We start from the raw sequence: 27,201 nt of genomic DNA, 5'->3' as shown, positions 1-27,201 counted from the left end.
AGCGCAAAAGTCACGCATTGCTGGGGTGTGTCACAAAAGTCACGCAACTCCAGCAATGCATCCTTTCACATGGGGAAAGTCCCATGTGAAAGGGTTTGCGTCAGTCTTACGCCTGCTGTGAGGCAGGCGCAAGATTTTGACGCAACAGTGTCCTAAAAGTGATGCAGTGAAATCTAATAGATTTCACTGCGTCACTATTACGAGGCTTTTTGCGGGGGAACGCCCCCTCTGCATACATTATACCTGACACAGGTATAATGTAGCGCAGGGGTTTACAAAGTGAGGCATCTGATTAGATGCGTCACTTTGTAAAAAGTGTCCAACAGGAGGCATGTTTTACGCCGCCGATGCGTCACAAAAAGTGACGCATCAGAAGCGCAAAACTGACGCAAGGCCTCATAAATGAGGCCCATTATATCTCTATGGTAAAATGCAACTTTGGAATGGCTGCTCAGAAACATGCCGTGTTTGGTGTCAAACACCTTTGAATCATGCCTCCACCCTACAACTGGGATGGGAGGCATGATTCCTCCATTCCACTGAGACATGCGTGGGCCACTGGTACACCCAGTACCAGCTTTCCAGAACCATGCATCACAAAATGGATGCTGCCAGCCACAGACACGCGTCAGCCATCCTGCTGCTGGACAAAACTCCAGCAGGGGAGACTGGACAATAGGTCTCCTGGCACAGGGAGGTGTAACCACCTCCCAGACAGGCTTTAGTGTATTGGAAATGGGTGGGTGCACTCTGATAGTGCTTTGATGTCTGCACTAAGGATACATTTGGTGTCCCTCTGAATAGTCCAGCTCAAACAGGTTCAGGAGCCATTTGGCTGCTGCTCTGGCGCGAAACTGGATGAAGGATATGGGTATATCCACCCCTCTGTCGTGATCCTCCCATAGGTGGGTCCCCAGAGTTTGTCCAACCCATTCCTTGGGTATAAAGTAGGAACCCTGACTACAGGACTTTGGATATTACCTGGACTAAACTCTGACTACAGAAACCAAGTACTTTGATGATCTGTACATCGCTGGATGACTGAAGAATCTACCTTGGAGTAAAGGAGTTACTCTCCTGCAAAGCAGGCACCACAAATGCATCTGACTTGTTTGCATCTCCTAAGCTCATGAGGAATCTGAAGAACTTTGCAACACAGGAGGTGGGTTTCCGAGGTCCCTAAGGTTGATCTGCACTCTTAGCAATTCTGAGGCCCGTATCCCTCGTGGGGACCGTGCAACCCGTATCCCTGGACACAATGTTCTTTTGCAGAAGCACCCGCTGTCTGGCAACACCTGAAGCTGTGCTTTGGGCTACTTGGAGTCCAAGCCCTAAGCAGTGATTCTCCTGAGGATTTCTGGCCTACATTCCATGAGTGTTCAGTGGGCTGGTACTTCGTGATTACTCTCGAGGCCCCTTCCCGATCCCTGGTCCTTTGGCCTGTGGGTCCCTGAGAAGTCAACAATACTTTACTGTGGTCTTACCTGGTTGTTCCAAACATGCCCTGACTCTCCATTGCTTGGGGAGTCACCAGGACCTTTCTGTTTCTCACTTAAGCTGATTTCATCTGACCGCGTGGATTACAGTTGCCAAGGCTTGTTGGTGTTCCATCAGCTCTCGGCATCCATCATGGGACAGCTTACCTCCAGACTTTGGTCATCCTTGACATCTAAAGGTCCCCTTGGCTGCAGAGTCAAGCTTCACCTCTTCGAAACTGAAACACCCAACATCGGTGGGCATTTGTCTACTGTGCCCCTGGTCACTGGCTAGTGACCCAGACTCTGTTCCCTCTGCTTTCAGGTTCTTCACAGCTCCGATCCAGGCTTGGATCACCCCAGACACTTTTCCTCTTCACAGCAGCAGAACTTTTCCACAGCACGCCATTGATAACGACGAAGATTTCCGACAACGTTTGACGCCTATGCACCCGGCTTCCCTGGGTGAGGTAACACGAGTACTCCGATGCTCACATGGTTGCTGGCCTTAGAACCTTCTAAATCTAAAAGGGATTGCTCCAAGTCCTCTTCTAAGTGTCCTTAAACTTTAAAATTGCAACTGCGACTTTCTCATAGAGTTGCACGGAGCTCACGCCTGTCTTCTCACACTGCACCCGTCCTCAGTGGGTCCCCTGTGTCACTACCTTGGGTGGTTCCTTGGGGCCCAGCGATTCTACGTGCTCTAGGCACTGTATCTAGTTAAGACAGGGTTGTTATACCACTTATTTAGTATATGATTCGGTCTCCCCTTGGAGCCCTCTGTGTATTATGCTATTTACTGTTGTTCTAGTGATTTTCCTTTGTGTATCTTGTGCTCTAATTCCATGAAGGAATTAGTAGAGAGTGTTCAGTAATAAATACATATTTTTATAATAACACTGGTGTGGTTCTCCTTTCATTTAGCCATTCAGGAGGTTACAATCTGGTAAAACAAGATGCTTTGCATTCCTTCAAGACTTAGCCTGAAGGCTGCTCTCCATAGCTACCACTATGATAGCTTTCAATGTAGGTTGTCTTAACTAATCATCAATTAATAATCGTTTGGACAGGTGCAAGGTGCCCACTTTAATTAGTGGACAGCATATACAAGGCCAATTTCTCATATCGGTTTAAACATGTATAGGAATTATCCCCTTGTTAGTTCGAGTAATAGACTTAATTAAACATCAGGTACTGTTCTTATAATTTATATAACACTACGATGGCTGACCCCCAAGCCATAAACAACATTCCCCCGAAGGGAATCTGTATATTACATTCACGCTTCCAGCCAATTATTTGTATTTTTATTTGTAATTTTTTTGTATAGCGCTAGAATCGACCCCCTGCGCTTCAGCGGAGCCGTGAAAGAATAGCAATACATTTAACAGAAATCAATCAATGTTGGCAAAAAGGAAGGTCTTGAGCATTTTCCTAAATTCAGATGTTCAGAGCACTGTCTTAAGGGGAGTGGGAGTTTGTTCCATAACTGTGGTCCCCGATATGAGAGAGCTCTATCTCCTAAGCTGGCCCTTTTTACTTGTGGAACCACCAGAAGATGTTGAACACCTGAACGTTGGAGGAACATAAGGCAGGAATTTCTCAACAAGATAGGGAGGGCCCAGATTGACTAAAGTCTTGTGGCTAATTTCCCAACATAAATCCAGACTCAGGAACCGGGTTGAGACTGCACCATTGGTCAACCATTGGAATAGAATGTCCCATGAGATTAAGGATCTAAAATGGACTATCATTTCCAAGGTGGAGCGTGACCCCCGAGGAGGCGACTGGGATGCCAGACTCTCCAAAAGGGAAGCACTCCTTATTGTGAAATTTAACACTGCTGTCACTGGTCTCAATGAACTATCAGAAATTTATAAACTCTAATCCATTCTGACTCCGGCCGCCTGCACCCTCTTGTTTTGACAAGGGAGAGATCATGATGTCTGATTTCACCGTGCGTTTAAGCCAGGTCTCCTCTATATAATTAATGGCTATATAACCCGGCGTTTTAACACCATAAAACGACGTGTGCGTGCGCAAGAGAATAGTACCTCCTGGGCCGCTCACAGACATCCGTCTAAATCTGCCCCGATAGCCTAATAATAATGTCATAGAATCCGGCCAAACCCGAGCTTACACACGCAATGGATTAGCTTCCCCCGCTGACCTCACCACTTGTTTTACAGGCAGGTGACTTTTTTGGCGAAAACCACAGGGCGCATGCGCAAGGGAATAGCATCCCCCGCGCGCCTGACTACATTTACAGGCAGTCGACTCCGGACGACTTTCATCCGGCGCATGCGCGAATGATTAGCGCTTCGTAGACGCCAGAACGGGCACCCAGGAAATCCTCGACACTAGGTAAGCCCAGTCTAAACAGGGACGTTTTGTTTATCCTCGGCCTTTTAAAATTCCGGCAATAACCCCCAGACTCCCGTTGCAGGAGTCAATTACCTGACGGCTGAATTTTGACCTACACTCCGGCGACGTTCTTCAACTGAGCGAAGATACCGCCTTACTGCAGGTAATTACTTGTACCATCTGTCTGTGAATTTTGCTACCGGCCTAACTTCCCTTACCAGCCGGCCCTGTGAATTGCATCTCTGGGCATACCGCCCCTGATACATACCTCGTTCTCCCTAGGCTAAAAAACCCTGGATGCCGCCCGCCTGAACTTTCCTACAGAGCATTGAAAACATCTTTTTTTCGCATTTGTGGGTCCGCTCGGACACAGTGAGGTAAGAGCCAGTCTAAAACCTCCCTTGATGTGCACGCCTTGTGTATGAGAGGAATGGAAGGTAATGTGTAAATCCCCTTGCCTTCCAGTGAGACCACGTCCATCCAAAGGTAGAGCGCCCCTGGTTGCGCCTCAATATTATACATACCTCTACACCCGTCAAGTGGCCTAGGAGACCTGCAGGGTAAGCTGTTTGAGGGAATGGTCGTTTTACTCTTTAGTTCCTTAAAAAAAGGTCTTGAATGAAGTGTTTACATAGAGATATTTCTCTCTTTTTCCAGATACTTCTTTGGCCCTGATGAGAGTCCCCCCCAACCACTGATTGGGACTCGAAACGCGTAGGCCTTTGTACATAGTGTTGCTCACATTAACTTCTAGAATTGAGAAACCCAGTGCTTTAATTTATGTATATACAGTGTGTTCCACCAATCAAGTCAATTGAGATTTATTTCCAAGTGTATATATATATATATATATATATATATATAGAGTATATTACAGATGTTTACTGTTTGAGCAACCTCTGTTTCTTCTGCCTTCTCTCACTTTTTCCCTCTCCCACCACTATAAGTTGTTTTTTCCTCCCTGGTAATTCTCCAAATCCGTATGTATTAGTTTTGTGTACATATGTATGTCTGATGTTGAATGATTGTGACATGTCTGATAAGGCGAATGAGTTTTGAATAATGGTGTAGTATTTGTATATGAAATGTAAAAAAATGTTGAAAAATAATCATTTAAATTTGTTGAATAAATCGCTATCGATTAGCAATGTCTCAGGTTGAAATGAGTTTTTCTTCCTTATAGAGTAAATTTGTTGTTAAATTTTTTTTCCATCAGTTAAGGCATTTCTTTCTGGTCTAGTGTTGTGGCTAATACAGCATGTTTTAAACTCAATCCATTGACTGATTGGAAGCCAATGCAGTTCTGCAAGAAGAGGTAGTGAGGGGGTCCAAGGTGAAGCGTTGAGGACCAGCCAAGCTGCCGTGTTCTGCACCACCTGTAGTCTACAGAGTGGGGCATCATTTGCCGAGATCAATAGGCCACTACAATAGTCCAGGCGACTTATAACCATCGCCTGGACTAATGTTTTTCGTGCAGAGTCTGGGAATAGAGGAAAGACTTGACGTAGCAAACTGATTACGTGAAACCACGCGCCTGCTGTCTGGGTGACATGTTCCTTCAAGCTAAGATCGTGGTCAAGACGGATCCCTAGATTTTTGACTATAAGTTTGGGAGATGGAGGGGAGCCCAGATCCGTTGGACACCAATCTGGGGTCCAGAGGAGAGGAGCTTCTCCCAGCAGCATAATCTTGATTTTTCCCACATTGCACTGGAGGAAGTTATTCCGCATCCAGTGCGATATGGCCCTCATCCCATTGGAGAATGCTAGTTGTACCAAGGAAGAGAAGGTGTCAAAAGTAAAGAGAAGCTGAGTATCATCGGCATACGATACGGGGATGAACCCATACATCCTCACAAGGTCGGCCAAGGGAGCAATATAGATGTTGAAAAGAGTAGGGCTCTAACATGAGCCCTGTGGTACTCCCTTGGTCATGCCCACCAGAGCCGACTGATACGAGCCCAGGTTAACAGCCTGAAAGCAATCCAATAAGAAACTTTCCATCCAGGATAGAGCTGAGTCTCTTAACCCAACTTCCTCCAGTCTTTTGAGCAGGACACTATGGGAGACCGTGTCAAACGCCGCGGATAGGTCCAAAAGCACCAGAATCATAGAGTGGCCCTCACCAAGGGTCATTCTGATGTTATCTGTTACTGTAAGTAACGCAGATTCGGTGCTATGTTTGGGCCTAAATCCGGACTGGGAATGTTCTAAACTTCCAGACAATTCGACATGGTTAGATAGATGGGTGTTCACGTGTTTCTCCATTATCTTGCTCCAGAATGGAAGAAGAGAGACGGGACGAAGGTTAGAGAAGTCAGTCCACAGGATGTTGGTTTTCTTGCGGATAGGTCTAACCTGGGCAACCTTCCATTCTCGTGGGACATATCCCTCTGAAAGAGAGAGGTTGATGATATCCTGCACCACTGGGGACAATTGATTCTCCAAAGGAAGAATGAATTTAGCTGGGATGAGATCCGCAGGGGATCCAGATTTAATTCTTTGAATTAAAGTTTCAACCTCAGCTAAAGTAATGGGTGGGGAAAAGCTCTAGCTTATGCTGATTCCTCATTTCTAAATGGGCCAAAGCCATTGGGGGCTGTGATGGATTACCAGCAGCTATTATTTTCTCATATATGGATTCAATTTTCTGGGAGAAGTATGAAGCAATATCATCCCACAATTTTATTATAATTATAATAATAATTTAGCGGCAATGAGAAAGTAAAATACACCGCCTTATGCCGTGGTCTAATTGAAAAAGCAAGTAAGGGACAGAAGTTTTGAATTCCTTTTGTTCAACGAACCGTTTTTAGTGCTTCAATTGACAACAGTGATCTTTATCAGATTCAAAACTGATTCTAGGGGCAAAATGTTTTAAAAACAATTGCAGATGTGCTGGAGACCACTCCTGTAAAATTGCAACCGTGCATTGTGAGACCTCAAAGGCTTTTACCATATTCTTATTAAAGGTGTACCCAGACGCTTCCTCTCTAAAAATCTCCAATTTTAACAAATGTCTTGAGGTTTCTGGGGCTGCATGTAGCAGATTGTATGCCCACCTAATAATATTACACATTACTCTGGCAAAAATTCCCGTAACCGATAGCTCAAGACGTAGGGCTTGAACTGGGACCGACTGTGCCACTTTTATCAGTTTTCGAAAATGGTCCCTTCTTTTACTTTTAAAGATTGCCATGTTTTGATTTGTGAATATTCCATGACATATGATAAGATTGGGGGGATTTACATATTGTAGACTTCCAGCATTGAATTAAAGTGTCTGTTTCCTGTGGAAAGATTCAATCTCTGTAGAGCCCCAACATGGGAATCTGCCTTCCGGTACAGATACACGTACTCACTTACAGTCTCTATTAGCTTGTCTCCTAAAGACCAAGTATAAGGTAAAGGCTTCCTTCTGCCACTAAAGGGGAGTGCTTTAGTTTTATTGATATTTGGCATCAGGAAGTTTTCGGTTGCATAGAGATGTAGTTCATTCAAAGATCTTTGTAGACCTATCGGGGTCTGGTCAAGAATTACGATGTCACTCATCTGCATACATTAAACACAGTATATCTACTTGAGCTAATTTTGGAGGAAAATTATTTGAGAGAGACGCCCTGGGAGATCGCTGATATAAATAGAAAATTATAGGAGCTAGTAAGCATCCTTGTTTTAGCCCATTCTGCGAAGGGATGGGTTTGGTTAGGCCTTTTTCGCCCCCCATTTGAACTCTACACCATGTAGATGTATGAAGGGTGATTATTATTGTTAAGAGATCTTTGGGTATACCTAATTTAGCCAATTTTCCCATAGTGTCGGACGGTCTACACTATCGAACGCCGTCGATAAAAGCACAATATAAAATGTGGCCGTTTGACTTCACAAACTTATCTAGCACAGTTTGGAACACAGCAATATTGTCCAATGTAGAATGCTTTGGGCGAAACCCAGCCTGATACATGGGAATTACTTTCTTGGAAAAAGCCCAGTCTTTTAAGTGTTCCAAAATACAAGCAGCAAAGATCTTGCTGGAGGCGTCTAGGAGAGCTATTTGCCTATAATTTGCAGAGTTTGTTCTGACGCCTTTTTTAAGGGGACGACCACGCTCCCTCGTCAAGATTCAGAAATGTCACCACTTTCCAGGCAATATTGAAAAAGAGGGGCTAAAAATGTTCCCCAGTCATCAGAGTTTTTTTGTAAAACTTTTTTAGGAATCTTATCTGGGCCCATTGCCGCTGAAGACCTGGCAGAAGAAATCAGAGTAGAGATCTGAGCGGCTGAGATTTCCATTGTATTCTGTTCGGGGAGTTTCATCGATGCCTGATCCAGTCCGGGGGATAAAAGGTCTTGATGGTTGGATTTATAGAACCTTAAGATATACTTTTCCCAATCTGATGATGATACAGGAGTTTCTTCAACCGATTTTCGAATCCCCGTCTGCGCTGAGATTATTTTCCAGAATGCTTTATTATTATTGTGCTTTACTGCTTGTTGGAGGTCTAACCAGACACAATCTCTCAGAGCTTGTCTTTCTTTTGCCTTTTTCTGTTGGTGTTGTTTTTTCAGTTTCCTTATTTCTCCTTGTCTGAGGACGCTAAAAGAACGAAATTGCGTTCTAATCAATTTATTTAATTGTCGAGAAATATTGTTCTCCAGAGTTTTTCCTATCTGGCATGTTTTAACACATTCTTGTCTAGAAATACTACCTTGGAGAGTGGCGACTACCGTCTGCAGGGTTACCTCGAATCTGTTTATTGGGTTACCGGTATTGCTTACTGATGTTAGCAATTCTTGTGAGATCAAATGATTTATTTTACTAATAGCTTTAGAATTCCAATGGATCCTTCCTGTTTTCTGATTTACGACTGCCTGGCCTTCATAGGAGACACAGTGGTTTTGCACAAGCCCGGTGTAGGGTAAGAGAGCTGCAAACTACTTTTAAACATCATCCGATTCAACAGCACAGCCTCGGAGGGTGGTGCATGATTTTACACAACATTTGATGCAACAAAGCTGCCTTGGAGAATGTCACACTAGTTTTACACAACAGCTGACACAAGGCTGCAAGCTTCCAACCAAGGTCTCTAAGGAGAATCTTCACATATAACAGTTTTTACAATTTAGGAGAAACTGCGCAAATAAGGCTCTTTCATGAACCAACTGGAATTCTTGAAGAATAAATTGTTGGTAGAGGTTATCTCAGAAGGATTGCAAAGCAGGCGAATAAGAGGCCAAGAATAAGAGAAGAAAGCTTGGCTGTTATTCTCATTTATATTCCATTAGCAAATTGTATTTTAACGGAACATAAAAATAAATAGGAGCATGTTGGAGGTTGGTGAGAAGAAGCCATCAACGTTCCCTTCTACTTGAAGTGAGGTCAGAACCTCAGGAACCCTCACAACAAAGACCGACATATCTGGGGCCGTTGGTGTACATACATCAGACCATCCGCCCTACTTATGGTAGGCATTCTGACCGGCTTGCTTCTCTTCAGGAACATTATGAAAAGACAGGCAGTCTCAAACTAAAAAGAACCTACGAAATATGACCCAGACTCCCTTGTGGAAAGCTCTCAGTGTAGCAAGCACATTTTATTTTGTTTTCCAAAAAGCAACCTCTCACTTTAGGAGTAAAACAAAAAAGTCTGCTGGGCACCCGTGTGAAACATGGCAGCCTCTCAGCAAACTTTAGGTGCTTTTAGAAGAGCTCCTGTCGCTCCTCTGAAGACACAGGGATAGCCAGGTTGGTGGAGATCGCTAAACATGGGAGGCGCTAGTCCAATGGTGTAGTGGAAATTGGTACACCTGCTCCTCTGTCAGACTGTGGACCCCAGTCAAATTATACATGAAGGAGACAGTCTTCAAATATAACTCGAAATAGAACAAGTATTTGCAATGCAATAGGTATCGCATTAGGAAAGTTTGAGCTATTGGTATTGTAAATGACAATTTTTTTTTATGTGTTGGGTTTGAAAATAGCGAAATTAATAGCTTTGTCATTTACAATGCCAATAGTTGTAACTTTTGCAAATGTGACACCTGTAGCATTTGTAATGCAATATGTGTTGTATTTACGTGACTTAGATGTATTGATATTATGTTATGTTATAGGCATTTTGTATCGCGCACAATTACTCAAGAGTATCCTGGCGCGCAAAGTTACCAAGTCCTGGCAGGGCAAAGGAGTTTAAACTGAAAAGTTGAAGAAGAAGGTTTTGAGTTGTTTTTTAAATAACCTAAAGTCGTGGATGTTGCATAAATCCAGGGGAAGGGAATTCCACGCTTTAGCTGTTTTCACAGAAAGGGACTGACCGCCAAGCCGCATTCTCCGGAATCTAGGAATCACCATCCTGCGTTGCGAGGCTGAGCGCAGGACCCTACTTGGAGCATAACGCTTCATCAGGTACAATGGACCCAGGCCATGCAGGCCTCTGTGGGCCAGAGTGAGAGCTTTAAATTGCACTCTATATGCCACAGGGAGCCAATACAGATCACAAAGGGGCTGTCTAACACTCGATCTTCTGGAGATGTTAAACAGAAGTGTGGAGGCGGCATTCTGTGTGGTCTGCATTTATTTAACCAGGTAGCCTGGGATGCTAAAGTACAGAGCATTGGCGTAATCAATGCGGTAGAGGATAAGCGCTCGGGTGACCGTTTCCTTAACAGACCTAGAGCAGAGGAAAGAATCGTCTTAGAGATGTAAGAGTGCCAGAGCACAACCCGGTTAGTTTCTTAATTTGCGTCGAAAAACGCAGGTCTTCTCCAAACCATATTCCCAAGTTCTTAACTGGGGTGCCCACAGAGTTTGGTTGGGGAAAGTCAGGAGGCCACAAACATTCTCTAAAGGCAGGGCGGAATTGGCCGTACAAGAGGACCTCCGACTTGTCCTCATTGCACTTCAGTTGAGCGAGTGCAAGCCATTTAAACACCGATGCAAGACATCTCTGGGGCCCTTCAGTCGACAGTTCAGAGTCTTTCCAGGTGAAAAGCAGCTGGGTGTCATCGGCATATGCAATTATTTTTGCTCCTAGCTCCTCCGCCAGAAAGATCAAGGGAGTCAGAAAAATATTAAAGAGCAGAGGGCTTAAAGTGGAGCCCTGTGGGACTCCCGTAGCTACTATCTTGGCAGCTGATGAAAAGGGTGGCATCCAGACCTGCTGGGAACGTTCTTTCAGAAAAGATTTCAGCCAGTCCCAAGCCGAACCGAAGATGCCAATGTCACAGAGCTGTGCGAGAAGTAATTGGTGGGGCACCGTATCGAAGGCGGCAGAGAGATCGAGTAGCACCAAAGCTGCTCTGCCGCCCGCATTCAGACATTCCCTTATCGCCTCAGCCATTTCCACCAGAGTAGTCTCCATGCTATAAGATGCCCTGAAGCCAGATTGCGCCGGGTGTAGAACACCGGATGCTTCCACATATGCCTCACGCTGTCGGAAGACCGCTTTTTCGCAAACCTTGGACAATGCCGAGAAGAGAGAAATGGGGCGATGGCTAGTGGGTTTCAGCGGATCCAAGGAGGGATTTTTTTAAAAGTGGCAAGAGCTTAGCCTGTTTCCGAGTCAAAGGTACCGTGGCAGTCTGTAAGGAAAAATTAATAATCGAGGTAACCTCAGGACAGACCACCTCGGCCACCTCAGCCAAAACTCTAGCTGGGCAGGGATCAGTGGGGGAACCCGATTTGAGAGATCCAAGAATGGCCAATATATCAGATTCAGCTATGGGCAAAAACTTGGTAAAAGGAGGCGCTGAGAGGGTGGGGACTAAGGGGAGCAGAGGGAAAGAGTCCCTTGGCTCCTGAAGCCCGGCCCCCAGGCTGTCTTGAATAGTCCATATTTTATCAATAAAAAAGGAAGACAGCACCTCACACCATTGTGATGAAGTTGGAAGGGCTTATTGTTTGGCGCTAGAAGTTAGAAAGCTTCTAACAATGGAGAAAATCTCCTTACTATTGTTATTGGCCATGGCGATCCGCTCTGCGTAAAAGCTACTCTTTGCCTCCCTAATGGCTGCATAGTAGTTGCTCTGGGCTTCACGGAGAGCAGATTTTGCTAGGGGGCAGTACTCACGACGCCATCGAAATTCAAGTTTTTTACAACCCAATTTTAGGACCCTAAGAGAGTACGAGTACCGAGGTTTAGAAGGAGTTTGTCTCCGACATTTGTTTGATCGAAATTTGGAGGCAGCATCAGCCCCTTGGCTAATCCAGGACCCCTCCTTCAAGACTCGAGACTGCCAGCGGGCGCGAGAGTGAGAGGGCCTTAGAAAAGGCTGGGATATCAATCTTCTGAATGGGCTTGCTTTGGACCGTACCTAACGGGTCTGTAAATTTCCCTATGGACCAGGAGAACTGGATCAGATAATGATTGGACCAGGTGACCTGAAGGGGGTCAGTAACCGACAGGGCAAAGTTGGAGCACACTAAATTCAGCCTATGACCACCCTTGTGGGAAGGAGACTTAATCCACTGGGTCAGCTGTGCCAGATCAAACAGATCCATAAGTTCTCCTGAATCAGGGGCCACTGGGCAGTCGAAATTAATTTTAAAGTCGCCCAGGAGAAGGGAACATGGAAAGCGGAGGGCGCGGGGAACAATAACATCGTCCAGGGATTTCAGTAAGGGGCCAGAAGGACCAGGTGGGCGGTAAACTAGAGTGCCAACCAGTGTGTAATGCTGGGACATAACGATAGAAAAGTCCAGGCCCTCCCCATCCACCAGTCCCATAGAAGGCTCGCTCGAGAAAGCCCAAATGTCCCTGAACATCACCGCAATCCCACCCCCCTTCCCAGTTCTGCCGTCTACTCTTACAATTTTGAAGCCATCTGGAATGGCCAGCTCAACCACTGGGGCACAGTGATCGTTCATCCAGGTTTCAGTTATGAAAATAATATCTAAATTGCCATCAGAGACAAGCTCATGGATGTCCGGAGCATGTTTCACCATAGAGCGAGAGTTAATAAGTGCAGCTCGGATCCTGTTCTCCCTCTGAGTACAACGAGCGGAAGCTAGCGTTTTAATATGAAAACAGAATCGGCAGGTGGGACAGGTCCTATGAAGACTCTGGAGGACAGCCCACTGATCCCCCCCTTACACTTGGAGTTATCGAACGCTAAGAGTTCCTTACGACTTATGCTGCCTTCGTTTTCTTCGTTTTTTTATTTCCTTTCCTAGCGTTTTTCAAAGGGCGACCCAGCCGCCGCTGAGCCGCCCTCTGCCCTCCTTTCCCACCGCTGCCTCCCTGCGGCCCCGCCCCCCTCCTGCCCATTCGCCGCCCCGCTCCCGCCACCCAGCTGCTCCTCCCTCCCGGCTCCTTCTTAAGGAGACAGCACAGAGGTGCAGGGAGCGACCGCTGAGCCCGTCCTCTGCCCTCCTTTTCCGCCGCTGCCTCCCTGCGGCCCCGCCTCCCTCCTGCCCATTCGCCGCCCCGCTCCCGCCACCCAGCTGCTCCTCCCTCCCGGCTCCTTCTTATGTCGTCCCCACGTACGCGCAGCGTTGACACGCAGCGGGCGCGCCAAAGGCAAGCCCGTCTGCGCCCGTCCGCGCCTGGACCGCGCCCAGCGCCAGGACCCCTGGCCCTCCCCGCCGATGCAAGACGACCCGACTGACCTACGACACCGCCGCCCTCAACGCACTCAATGCCGGCCGGAACCCCGCCTGCTGTCGGGCCAGCCCGAAACGCATCCACGGACCCTTCACCTGCAAAACCTCCAAGTTCACCGGCCTCCGAACCTGCACCGCACCCGCCAAGCCTAACACCAGCAGCAACCACCTGAAGTACATCCTGCTCAACACCCGCTCCGTCCACAGACACGCCGTGGAACTCTGGAACCTCCTCGACACATCATCACCGGACATCGCCTTCCTCACGGAAACCTGGATGAACGTCTCCTCAGCCCCCAACATCGCCATCGCCATCCCGGACGGATACAAGATCATCAGGAGGGACCGCGTCAACCAGACCGGAGGAGGCATCGCCATCGTCCACAAGAACACCATCCGCATCACGACCGACCCCGACGACACCTTCTCCGCCGCCGAGCACCTCCACTTCCAGATACACACCGACCCAAAGACGACGCTCAGAGGCACCCTCGTCTACAGACCCCCGGGACCGCGCACACAATTCAGCGAAGACATCGCCGACTTCATCAGCCCGCACGCCTTCCCCTCCGCAGAATACATTCTCCTAGGGGACCTCAACTTCCACCTGGAGAACAACAAGGACCGCAACACCGCCGCCCTGCTGGACAACCTCGCCAACCTCAGACTCAAGCAACTGGTCAACACCCCCACCCACTACGCCGGCCACACGCTTGATCCCGTCTTCTCATCCAGCAAGCACATCACCTTCAGCCACTCCACCGGACTCCATTGGACCGACCACAGCTGCGTCCACTTCAGCTTCAGAAGAACCACGACCCACCACCACCCGCAACAGGTTCCTCACAGGAGCTGGAGCAAGATCACCGCCGACCAGCTCCCCACCTCCCTCAGCCAGAACCCACCCGCCAGCACAACGGACCCCAATGAAGCAGCCCGCAACTTCACGCAGTGGTTGACCTCCTGCGCCGACGACCTCGCACCACTGAAGAACCCTCCCAGCAGACCCAGAAGCAAGAAGGCCTCCTGGTTCACCGACGAACTCAAGGACTCCAAGAAGACCTGCCGCACCCTCGAGAAAGCCTGGCTCCTCGACCAGACCACTGACAATATGACCGCCCTCAAACACGCCACCCGCAAGCACCACCAGCTTATCCGCACCACCAAGAAGAAATCACTGAAGGAACGACTGGACAACAACGCCCACGACAGCAAGGAACTCTTCAGCATCGTCAAGGAGTTCTCCAACCCCAGCACCGGCAACAACGACATCTCTCCTTCACAAGATCTCTGCAACTCTCTCGCCTCGTTCTTCCACCGTAAGATCGCCGACATCCACAACAGCTTCGGCGCACCATCCACGCACCCAACCGCAGAACCTACGCCCCCCCACCGCCACCCTCCGCACCTGGACCACGGTGACCACCGAAGACACAGCCCGCACGATGAACACCATCCACTCCGGATCTCCAACCGACCCCTGCCCCCACCACATCTTCAACAAGGCCGACTCCACCATCGCACCCCACCTCCTTCAACACCGCCACCTTCCCGGAGAGCTGGCAGCATGCCGAGCTCAGCGCCCTACTGAAGAAACCAACAGCGGACCCCACCGACCTCAAGAACTTCCGCCCCATCTCGCTCCTCCCGTTCCCTGCTAAAGTCATCGAGAAGATCATCAACAGACAGCTTGCCGCCTTCCTCGAGACGAACGGATCCCTCGACCCCTCACAGTCCGGTTTCAGAGCCAACCACAGCACCGAGACCGCCCTCATTGCAGCCACCGACGACATCCGAGCCCTGCTCGACAATGGGGAAACAGCGGCACTCATCCTCCTGGGCCTCTCTGCAGCGTTCGACACTGTCTGCCACCGCACCCTAGTTCAACGCCTCAACAACATCGGCATCCAAGAGAAGGCACTGGAGTGGATCATCTCGTTCCTCGCCGGAAGAACACAGAGAGTCCGCCTCCCTCCGTTTCGATCCGAGGCCACCGAAGTCATCTGCGGCGTTCCGCAAGGATCATCACTCAGCCCCACCCTCTTCAACGTCTACATGAGACCTCTTGCAACCATCGCACGCCAACACAACCTCAACATCATCACCTACGCCGATGACACCCAGCTGATCCTCTCCCTCACCAGAGACCCCAACACCGCCAGAACCAGCCTACACGAAGGGATGAAAGACGTCGCCGAGTGGATGAAGAACAGCCGCCTGAAACTGAACTCGGACAAGACGGAAGTCCTCATCCTGGGACCATCACCCTCCGCCTGGGACGACTCCTGGTGGCCCCCCGCCCTAGGCAGCGCACCCAAGCCAACAGACCACGCACGCAAACTGGGCTTCATCCTGGATTCCTCCCTCTCGATGACCAGACAAGTCAACGCCGTCTCCTCATCATGCTTTCACACCCTTCGCATGCTCCGCAAGATCTTCCGATGGATCCCGACCGAAACCAGGAAGACGGTCACCCAGGCACTCGTCACCAGCCGACTGGACTACGGAACACCCTCTACGCCGGAACCACAGCCAAGCTACAGAAAAGACTCCAACGCATCCAGAACGCCTCCGCCTGACTCATCCTGGACATCCCCCGACGCAGCCACATCTCCGGCCACCTGAGGGACCTGCACTGGCTCCCCATCAACAAGAGGATCACGTTCAGGCTCCTCACCCACGCACACAAGTCTCTCCACGACCTGGGCCCCAAGTACCTCAACGACCGCCTGACATTCTACACGCCCACCCGTCAGCTACGTTCTACTAGCCTCGCCCTCGCTGCCGTGCCACGCATCTGAGGAGCCACCACCGGAGGCAGATCCTTCTCCTACCTGGCGGCCAAGACATGGAACTCCCTCCCCATCCACCTTCGGTGACCCAGGACCATCTCGCCTTTAGGAGACAACTCAAGACCTGGCTGTTCGAGCAGTAACGGACCCCCTCCCCCAAGCGCCTTGAGACCCTTCCGGGTGAGTAGTGCGCTATACAAGTGATATGATTGATTGATTGACCAGTCTGGGGCTCCCAGGAGTGACGGACAGCGTGGCAGGTGCTAGGCGCTTCCGGTGCGCGGACGGGCGCAGACGGGCTTGTCTTTGGCACGCCCTCTGTGCGCTCGCTCCAGCCTCATGATTTATACAATGAGGGAGCCAACCGGGAACCAGGTGAGAGAGAGCAGGAAAAGCCTGGACTGCTCACCTTGACTCACCCAAGATGGCGGATCGGCACCACGGAGCTAGAACCGGCCTCCAGGACTCACAACAGCCAGTATCAGTGCAAGAAATAATCCAAATAGGGTCACAGTCATTTAATAAACAATTTCCATATCATGGGCTAAAACGGTACAAATATATAAAACACAGTTTAAAAAGGTAGTGTGTGCAAAAAGAAGCTGGGGAATAATGAGAGCAGTTCGCAATTTAAAAGTCAGCAAGAAAAACGCTCGACTAACTCCCGGCTCAAGCCTCAGGAGATGTAACAAAGGCTTTTATTTTATTTTAATAATTAATACTTAAATCAAAGTTATTGTCATTTATAATGGCAATAGCTTAAACTTTTGTGAATAACTTTTGTGAAGATTATGTTCAGTGTATTTTATTGTGACGAAAATCCAAGAACAGAAGTGAAATATTAACATCTGTTTGTGACATTTGTAATAAAGCTGGAAACATTGAGAGAACATATTTGAACCAGCTGTTGTTGAATGGTTGCACAGATTGATGCTGTGGTGGCGCTGAGTGATGTTGTGGTGGCGACTAGAGATGCTGTGGCGTTCAGTGATGCTGTGATAGCGGATAGTAATTTTGTGGTGCACCTGAGTGATGCTGTGGTGATGAGATAGCTAGAGTGTGATAGATAGAGTGAGGGCGATAGATAGAGTGAGGGCGATAGATAGATAGATAGAGTGAGGGCGATAGATAGAGTGAGGGCAATCGAAAGATTGAGTGAGGGAGAAAGATAGATAGAGTGAGGGCGATAGATAGAGTGAGGACGAAAGATGGATAGAGTGAGGGCGATAGAGAGGGCGATAGATAGAGATGGCGATAGATAGAGAGGGCGATAGAGAGGGCGATAGATAGAGTGAGGGCGATAGATAGAGTGAGGGCGATAGATAGATAGATAGAGTGAGGGCGATAGATAGAGTGAGGGCAATCGAAAGATTGAGTGAGGGAGAAAGATAGATAGAGTGAGGGCGATAGATAGAGTGAGGGCGATAGATAGAGTGAGGGCGATAGATAGAGTGAGGGCGATAGATAGAGTGAGGGCGATAGATAGATAGATAGATAGATAGATAGATAGATAGATAGATAGATAGATAGATAGATAGATAGATAGATAGAGTGAGGGCGATGGATAGATAGTGTAATTATGTGGCGTGTAATTATGTGGCACTGAGTGGTATTTGGAGTGTATGTTGCATTGTAATTATGTAGCATATAATTATGTGGCACTGAGTGGTATTGTCTGGAGTGTATGTTGTATTCAGTATAGTGTAATTATGTGGCATGTAATTATGTGGCACTGAGTGGTATTTGGAGTGTATGTTGCATTTAGTGCAGTGTAATTATGTGACGTGTAATTATGTGGCACTGAGACATATTTGGAGTGTATGTTGCATTGAGTGCAGTGTAATTATGTCACGTGTAATTATGTGGCGCTGAGTTGTATTTGGAGTGTATGTTGCATTGAGCGCAGTGTAATTATGTAGCATATAATTATGTGGCACTGAGTGGTATTGTGTGGAGTGTGTGTTGCATTCAGTAGAGTGTAATTATGTGGCATGTAATTATGTGGCACTGAGTGGTATTTGGAGTGTATGTTGCATTGAGTGTAGTGTAATTATGTGGCGTGTAATTATGTGGCACTGAGTGGTATTTGGAGTGTATGTTGCATTGAGTGCAGTGTAATTATGGGGTTGTAATTATGTGGAACTGTGTGGTATTTGGAGTGTATGTTGCGTTGAGCGCAGTGTAATTATGTAGCATATAATTATGTGGCACTGAGTGGTATTGTCTGTAGTGTATGTTGTATTCAGTATAGTGTAATTATGTGGCATGTAATTATGTGGCACTGAGTGGTATTTGGAGTGTATGTTGCATTGAGTGCAGTGTAATTATGTGCCGTGTAATTATGTTGCACTGAGTGGTATTTGGAGTGTATGTTACATTGAGTGCAGTGTAATTATGTGGCGTGTAACTATGTGGCACTGAGTGGTATTTGGAGTGTATGTTGCATTGAGGGCAGTGTAATTATGTGGCACTGAGTGGTATTTGGAGTGTATGTTGCATTGAGTGCAGTGTAATTATGTGGCACTGAGTGGTATTTGGAGTGTATGTTGCATAGAGTGCAGTGTAATTGCTCATTGACAATTGTGTGTACTTGAGGAGAGATGGGAGAGGAGAGGGGAGAGGGGAGAGAAGGGAGATTGAGGAGAGAGGAGAGAGATGGGAGAGGAGAGGGGAGAGAAGGAAGAGTGAGGAGAGAGGGGAGAGGGGAGAGAGAAGAGTGAGGAGAGGGGAGAGTAAGGAGGGAGAGTAAGGAGAGGAGAACACAGGGGAAAGTTGTAAGAGAGGAGAGTGGTGAGAGGGAAGAGTGGTGAGAGGGGAGAGTTGTGAAAGGGGAGAGTGGTGAGAGGGGAGAGTGGTGAGAGGGGAGAGTGTAGAGGGGAGAATGTAGAGGGGAGAGTGGTGAGAGGGGGTAGAGAGGTGAGAGTGGAAAGTGATGAGAGTGGAGAGTGGTGAGAGGGGAGAGTGTTGAAAGGGGAGAGTGGTGAGAGTGGTGATAGTGTAAAGGGGAGAGTGGTGAGAGGGGGGTGGGGAGAGTGGTAAGAGGGGGTATAGTGGGGAGAGGGGAGAGGGGGGAGAGGGGAGAGGGGTTAGAGGGTAGAGTGTTGAGAGGGTAGAGTGGTGAGAGGGTAGAGTGGGTAGAGGGTAGAGTGGTGAGAGGAGAGTGGTGAGAGGAGAGTGGTGAGAGGGGAGAGTGGGGAGAGGGGAGAGTGGTGAGAGGGGAGAGTTGTGAGAGGGGAGAGTGGTGAGGGGAGAGTTGTGAGGGGAGAGTGGTGAGGGGAGAGTGGTGAGAGGGCCGAGTGGTGAGAGAGGCGAGTGGTGAGAGAGGCAAGTGGTGAGAGAGGTGAGGGGTGAGAGGGGAGAGGGGAGGGTGGTGAGTGGGGAGAGTGGTGTGAGTAGGGAGAGCGTTGAGAGTGGGGAGAGCAGTGAGAGTGGGGAGAGTGGAGAGTCAGGAGAGTGGTGAGTGGTGAGAGTGGTTAGAGGGGAGAGTCCGGAGAGTGGGGAGAGTGAAGAGAGGAGAGGGAGGAGAGAGGAGAGAGAGGAGAGGGGACAGAGAAGAGAGAGGGGAGAGTGGTGAGAGGGAAGAGTGGTGAAAGGGGAGAGTGGTGAAAGGGGAGAGTGGTGAGAGAGGTGATTGGTGAGAGGGGAGAGTGGTGTCGAAGGGGAGAGTGGTGTGAGAGGGGATACAGTTTTGTGAGAGGGGAGAGAGTGGTGTGAGAGGGGAGAGGGGAGAGTGTAGAGGGGAGAGTGTAGAGGGGAGAGGGGTGAGAGTGGGGACAGTGGTGAGAGGGGTGAGAGTGGAGAGTGGTGAGAGGGGAGAGTGGTGAGAGGGGAAAATGGTGAAAGGGGAGAGTGGTGAAAGGGGAGAGTGGTGAAAGGGGAAAGTGGTGAGAGGGTAGAGTGGTGATAGTGTAGAGGGGAGAGTGGTGAGAGGGGAGAGTGGGGAGAGTAGTGTTGAGAGGGTAGAGTGGGGAGAGGGTTGAGTGGTGAGAGGATAGAGTGGGTAGAGGGTAGAGTGGGTAGAGGGTAGAGTGGTGAGAGGGTAGAGTGGGTAGAGGGTAGAGTGGCGAGAGGAGAGTGGTGAGAGGGGAGAATGGTGAGAGGGGAGAGTGGGGAGAGTGGTGAGAGGGGAAAGTTGTGAGAGGGGTGAGGAAGGAGAGGGGTGAGAGGGGAGAGTGGTGAGAGGGGAGAGTGGTGAGAGGGGAGAGTGGTGAGGGGAGAGTGGTGAGAGGGGAGAGTGGTGAGAGGGGCGAGTGGTGAGAGGGGGGAGGGGAGGGTGATGAGTGGGGAGAGCGGTGAGAGTGGGGAGAGCGGTGAGAGTGGGGAGAGCGGTGAGAGCGGTGTGAGTGGGGAGAGTGGTGAGAGTGGGGAGAGTGGGGAGAGTGGTGAGTGGGGAGTGGGGAGAGGGGAGAGGGGAGAGTCAGGAGAGTGGTGGGAGGGGAGAGTCCGGAGAGTGGGGAGAGTGAAGAGAGGGGAGAGAGGAGAGAGGGGACAGAAAAGAGAGTGGTGAGAGGGGCGAGAAGGAAGAGTGGTGAAAGGGGAGAGTGGTGAGAGGGGAAGAGTGGTGAGAGGGGAGAGTGGTGTGAGAGGGGAGAGTGGTGTGAGAGGAGAGAGTGGTGAGAGAGGAGAGAGTGAGGAGAGAGGTGAGAGGGGAGAGTGGTGAGAGGGGAGAGTGGTGAGAGGGGAGAGTGGTAAGAGGCATTGAGACCTCATCCCGTTTAAATTTCACTTGATTGGTTCTAAGAAGAATTTGCATCATATGTTTGGAGGGCATATTCTCAGTGTGGAAGGAAAACAAGTACTCTAGGATAAGCAACAATGAAGAAAAAAAGGGGATTCTGACATGGAATAATGAGTGAAGCGCGTCCATTTCCTTCCCTTTGATCTGAGAGTACAAAGAGGTACCTCTGACAAAAGCCCGGCTAATCAGTGGAAAAGAGAGAAAACGTTTGGGAGGATGTACCGTAAATAATGACACAGAGTAACAGCTTGCTGAATAGAAAGCACATGCCTGCGTGTGTGTGCGTGTGAACTGCCATATGTGTTAGTTAAATAAACTGCTCTGGAAATTTAAGTGGGAATCTCAACGTTTAATGCATGATAAAGCATGTAAGCGGTAAATATAGATCTGTAAACTGAGCGCAAGAGAACTCAACATAACACTCAACAAGCTTTGGCAAAGCAGGCAAGTCTTGCCTTTCAATGGCATTAGAGCGGCTGCTGTAAGGGGGTGGTGGTTAGAGGGGAGAGCTGAGACCGGCACAGCGCAGCTGAGCAGTGTGGCGCATTATTTAAAGGCTGAGCCTGCAGTGGAGGAGGGGGAGACGAAGAGAGATACAAGCACAAAACAAATAGACACACTCGTGGTGAAGTGTGAAACACGCAAAGGCGTGAGTTGACGCCGCCGTTACCCAGCTAGCCAGAGAGAAGAATCATCTATTTATAATAAGATGAACAGAGGAGCAAATACGGAGAGTGATACAAAATCAGAGAGAAGCTTTACAAAGCAGGCAAGTCTTCCGTGCGCCGTACTGAAAGTGAAACAAGGAAGAGAAGAACGTGAGAGGTGGGGGACAAAGGGACAGCGGAAAACAAGCTCTCGACATTGCTGTGGCGGGGGTGGGCGGGGGAGGTGTAGCCTTTGAAGTCTGATGCGAGGAACAGACAAATAGTGGTGCGCGATGTGCACGCGGGGGGCGGCAGCCTTTAAAGTCTGATGCGAGGCACAGACAATTGGTGGTGTGACGTGGCTGGCGATGGTGCGCACGCGCATAGCTCACATGAACTGGACGCGATCCGCAAGTTTAGTAGAGTTTTTGAACTGCCGACTATAATCTCGCCTATCTACCCCTGCAGGATATAATAGTCGAGACCTAAAAATCACTAAAGAAAGACAAGCAGGATTCAGGGTGTGGCAGACAGAGCACTCTCTGAAAAATGCAACACAGCGTTGTACCAGCCAAACCACCGGACCTCCCACCAGCCCGGTTTAGACTTGGAGAGACTTTCATCTTTCCATTGGAGATCACATTGGGTCTGTCAATGAAAAACTTCTTCCGAAGGAGAAGAGGCTCTCGGAGAAAACCCATCAAGCATTATTAGATAAAGAAGCTTCAATTAAAAATGTAAGTCAATTTTGCACGTGACAAATGCATATTTAAATCCCTCGTATGGGAGTATGCTTTCAAGTACTCATCATTCGGTAGCATTTTTATGGATTATTAACAAGAGGAATGCCACTATACACACATTTTTCGTTTTCCAAAATAAATCTGGTATTTATTGGGTAAAAACGACTGACTTAAGTTCCTAACACAGGAGTGAAGCCCAGATCTCAGTATTACAGATAGCACTTCTCTCTTCATTAACACAGATGCAGAGGTGTTACCGTCTCAAGCAAAGAACCGCCTCTCCCTCTGAGAGAAGGCCCACTGGGGAGAATAGTCCACTCTGATACCACCTGCGCTAGACTCCCTGCTGAAAGCAGTCATGCTATCGAGATTTGACCCCTCTATTGCCAAATAAACTAGGCTCCTTGCTGACATCACAAACGATCTTTATAGTTTAGGGAAGAAATCACATTTAACATCTCTTTCCATACAATCAGCACTCAAATACCATGAATTAAAATAATTTTTTTGTTTTTATTACAAATCAAAACATACATTTGTTAGTAATATTTAAAATCTAGTCATCATTGTGTACATTTCATAGTCTCATGATTGTTCATGCTGTATCATAATTTAGTTCCTGTTAACATTAAAGTAAATTGAATTTGCTCCTGGTACACACGTCTGTAGTGTGGTTTTTAAAGGCTCTTAGAGGTCCCTACATGGGTGGTGTTTGGATGTTTGGTTATGTATCATTAATACAGATTAATAACCTATTGGGTTTCAAATGTATTATGCCACTAATGGCTGTACAAACCACTTGTTCCTAAATAAAATTTGTTCAGTTTAAAACTTGTTGCTGATAACGATAAACTAAAGTGAGTTTGACCCTGGAGCAAACACCTGTAGTGTGTTATGTATAGGATGGGTGTGCTGAAGAGCAGTCTCGTTCCTGTTCTTGACTGGCAGTGTGGTTGGGTGGTGGTAGTGATGATGATGGTCGGCAGCAGGAAGAACTTCCCGGACTAAGCACTTTGTTAAAATGACCTCGGTGGAAATTATTTCTTCTACTATCTTTGGCTACTGAAGATGTATCCTTTCTTCTGATATGGATATTATATTGGTGAACTCCTTCCTCTAAGCAAGGCTGGGCTATGAGAACACTGTGTATTTGGCAGCTCCAGCAACATAAAAGCACATTTCAGATGATTCAGAATGCTACGATCTATCTTATTTGTGGTCTGAGGACGTCCCAACTGCATCACAAAGTTTCACTGTTTTCTCACGAGGCAGCACTTTTTATGTCTATTCATTCACCGGCAGAATTTATAGAACGCAAGTTTCTTTTTGCTTGTAAATACAAACCTCATTATCATTTGTGTCAAAATTCGGTATCTTTTGAGTTCCTTTACTTCTGAATCCAGATTTATTTTCCAGTGACAAGGTTAAAAAAATGTAAAGCAGGGAGTCAATAGTTCTGGACTCTAAGAGCTGGAACTTTTTACTGCTCAAGATTCAATCTTTACCTAACACTCAAACTTTTTGTCAGCTCTCTCTCCCATCAATAATTTCGCCATCATGCACGGATTCTGTCCTTTCACCAGTTAGGAGATGTTTGGGTGATTCTCTGTAAATAAGAAACATCTAAAATATATTCATTTACAATTAATCTGGCTGTGAATCATTTACATAGTTAGTGGTAAGCCAGCAAATATCCCAAGGGTCCAGCTTGATATTGGACACCTCTGGGGAAGTGCGACTATGGTGGGTGCATTAACAGATGCATGTGATGAGTGAAATGAGGATCATTTTTTCCCGTGTCAGGGCTTCGGAGCTAAACGTTGTGCACTGCAAGCATTAACTCTCAGAGTTACAGGTCACATTTTCCTACTTTGACTTCTTGTGCCTTTGGACGTTGTTCTCTAGCTGCTGTCATTGAACCTGTTGTTGTACAAAATGGCCGGACACCAAAACCAGCTACAAATATTCTCCAGTCTGTGCTTGTTAAACTTATTCAAGTGTGTTGTGTTTATAGGTTTTATCACTAATCCCTGTAGTTAGCTGAAAATCATTTCCAAAACTACTTCCAAATCCACTGCAATAGTATGGTTTCTCCCCTGTATGTGTTTGCTGATGTCTTCGTAGTATTGATAATCGAATAAAGCTCTTCGCACCTTCAGTGTACTTGAATGACCCCCCCCCAAGTGTGTTCGCTGCTGGTTTCTTAATGTTGAATGGTCACTAAAACGACTTCCACATTTACTGCAGTGGTATGGTTTTTCCCCTTTGTGTGTTTGCTGATGATTTCTTAATGTTGAAGAGTCACTAATACTACTTCCACATTCACTGCAGTGGTAGGGTCTTTCACCTGTGTGTATTCGTTGAGATCTTTGTAGGTCTGATAATTGACTAAAGCACTTCACACACTCACTGCACTTGAATGGCTTTTCCACATTGTGTATTCGCTGATGATTCCTTAATTTTGAAGATTCCTTAAAACTACTTCCACATTCACTACAATGGAATGGTTTCTCCCCTGTGTGTACTCGCTGATGTATTTTGAGGTGTGATAAACGACTGAAGTTCTTCACACATTCACTGGTTTCTCCACTGTGTGTGTTCGCTGATGTTTTCGTAGGATTGAGAATTGACTAAAGCTCTTCATGCATTCATTGCAATGGTATGGTTTTTCCCCTGTGTGTGTTCGCTGATGCATTTGGAGGTGCGATATCTGACTGAATCTCTTCACACATTCACTGCATTGGAATGGCTTTTCTCCTGTGTGTCTTCGCTGATGAATCCTGAGAGTTGAGGAACAACTAAAACTACTTCCACATTCATTGCAATGGTATGGTTTTTCCCCAGTGTGTGTTCTCTGATGTCCTTTTAGATGTGATAACCGACTGAAGCTCTTCACACATTTATTGCAATGGTATGGTTTTTCCCCTGTGTGTATTCGCTGATGTATTCGGAGCTTCGATAACTGACTAAATGTCTTCACACATTCGCTGCATTGGAATGGCTTTTCTCCTGTGTGTCTTCGCTGATGAATCCTGAGAGTTGAGGAACAACTAAAACTACTTCCACATTCATTGCAATGGTATGGTTTTTCCCCAGTGTGTGTTCGAATATGTTTTTGTAGGTCTGATGACCCACTGAAGCTCTTCACACATTCACTGCATTGGAATGGTTTTACTCCTGTGTGTGTTTGGTAATGAATCCGTAAAGCTGAGGAATCACTAAAACTACTTCCACATTCATTGCAATGGTATGGTTTTTCCCCAGTGTGTGTTCGAAAATGTTTTTTTAGGTTAGATGACCCACTAAAGCTCCTCACACATTCACTGCAATGGTATGGTTTTTCCCCAGTGTGTGTTCGATTATGATTTTGTAAGTCTGATGACCGACTAAAGCTCTTCCCACATTCACTGCAATGGTATGGTTTTTCCCCAGTGTGTGTTCGCAAATGTGTTCGTAGATTTGATAACTGACTGAATTTCTTCACACATTCATTGCAATGGTACGGTTTTTCCCCTGTGTGTGCTCGCTGATGCATTTGGAGTTGTGATAACCAACTGAATTTCTTCACACATTCATTGCAATGGTATGGTTTTTCCGCCTTGTGTGTTCGCTGATGATCTTTTAGGAGTGCTAACTGACTAAATTTCTTCACACATTCATTGCAATTGCATGTTGCTTCTCCTGTGTGCGTTTGCTGATGGCTCTTTAGTAGTGATGACAAACCAAAGCTATTGCTGCTTGTGTATGATTTTTCTTTCTTGGTTGGTGTCTCTGGGTCCGGTTTATAATTGTCTGCATCCCATGAGTGCGTTTCCTGAGGAGCTAGCATGGTTGATAAAGCACTTGTGTTAATCTCACATTCCCGGTGTGTGTGGTATTTTGGATGCTTGATTTCAGATTTCACAACAAAATACAAGACTCACCAACTACATATATTATAATTGTGGCAAGTAAAGCTTCTTTGTATGTGGTTATGTCTTTAGATTGTATAAGGGTTGTGCATGCTTACGGGTAAAGATTAGTCTTCCTTCAGGTCGATGCAAATTGGGACAGTCTTGTAGATCAGAGACCCTCTCTTTCCTTTACCCTTCAGTTGTCTGGCTCCACCCCATTGTGCTTTTCTCTTGCTGTGGTTTAGCCAGAAATCGTTTACAATACACCTAGTGCACTAAATGGTTGTCGGCTATCATTACAGGAAACAGAGCAATGCTGTATCCACCTCACACCTATCCAATGATCAAAGCTTGGAGACTTGTTTGTACAGGCAGTGGTTAGTTATTGTTATTGTGTTAATTTTCTAGAGGTCATTTCTTCATCTTGTAGCATGGAGGTGCACAGCTCAGACTCTTACATCCACTGAATTGCTCTTGACGGCTTCTTTCAGGATCTATCCGTTTATGTTCAGGTTCCTCAGTCTCTGGCTGTGCAGCTCTTTTCCTGAATATTGAAGCTCATAGTTTGACAGCTTTTTGCAAATTTACACGATTATTGTCATTATTCAGAATCATTTGTGCATTCAAGGCTGGTTTCCTGTTGGATTTAAAGAGATTTATCACTAAATAGAAATGTAAGAGAATGTAAATACACCATATTTTACTATTTGTTAAAGACATCTCTTCTTTACCATTTTTGAAAGTAACCAAGAGATGTTTCACCATGCACAGATATTTAACTAAATGTTCTATTGAACTTGCCGCATCTTAATTCAGAAAAGGAGATGATAACTTAGTAAAGAAAGGGCACTCACGGAGCACCCATTCGCTAGAGGTAGAGCTTTAGGAAGACACACATGGTCAAGATTTCATTTAAACAAGAAGACATTGAGGAAAAAGAGATGGATCAG

The 27,201-nt window shown here is 47.2% G+C and overlaps 1 protein-coding gene across 1 annotated transcript in view; it reads right to left on the bottom strand.

The window, feature by feature from the left end:
* The window catches only part of LOC144754699 (uncharacterized), a 73,553-nt gene extending 46,557 nt beyond the window's left edge, over positions 1 to 26,996 (bottom strand). Inside the window, exons 1-2 of the mRNA XM_078642875.1 lie at positions 25,050 to 26,996; positions 24,640 to 24,891 (exon numbers count right to left, since the gene is read on the bottom strand). Of these exons, the coding sequence (XP_078499001.1) occupies positions 24,640 to 24,891; positions 25,050 to 26,187 (1,390 nt within the window). The 5' untranslated portion in view covers positions 26,188 to 26,996. The remainder of the gene's footprint in view (positions 1 to 24,639; positions 24,892 to 25,049) is intronic.
* Between the last annotated feature and the right edge of the window lie 205 nt (positions 26,997 to 27,201).

The sequence above is a fragment of the Lissotriton helveticus genome, chromosome 1_1, assembly GCF_964261635.1.
Source record: "Lissotriton helveticus chromosome 1_1, aLisHel1.1, whole genome shotgun sequence".
Lineage (NCBI taxonomy): Eukaryota > Metazoa > Chordata > Amphibia > Caudata > Salamandridae > Lissotriton > Lissotriton helveticus.
Note: the sequence above shows the minus strand (reverse complement) of the source record. Positions and strands in the feature narration are given on the sequence as shown.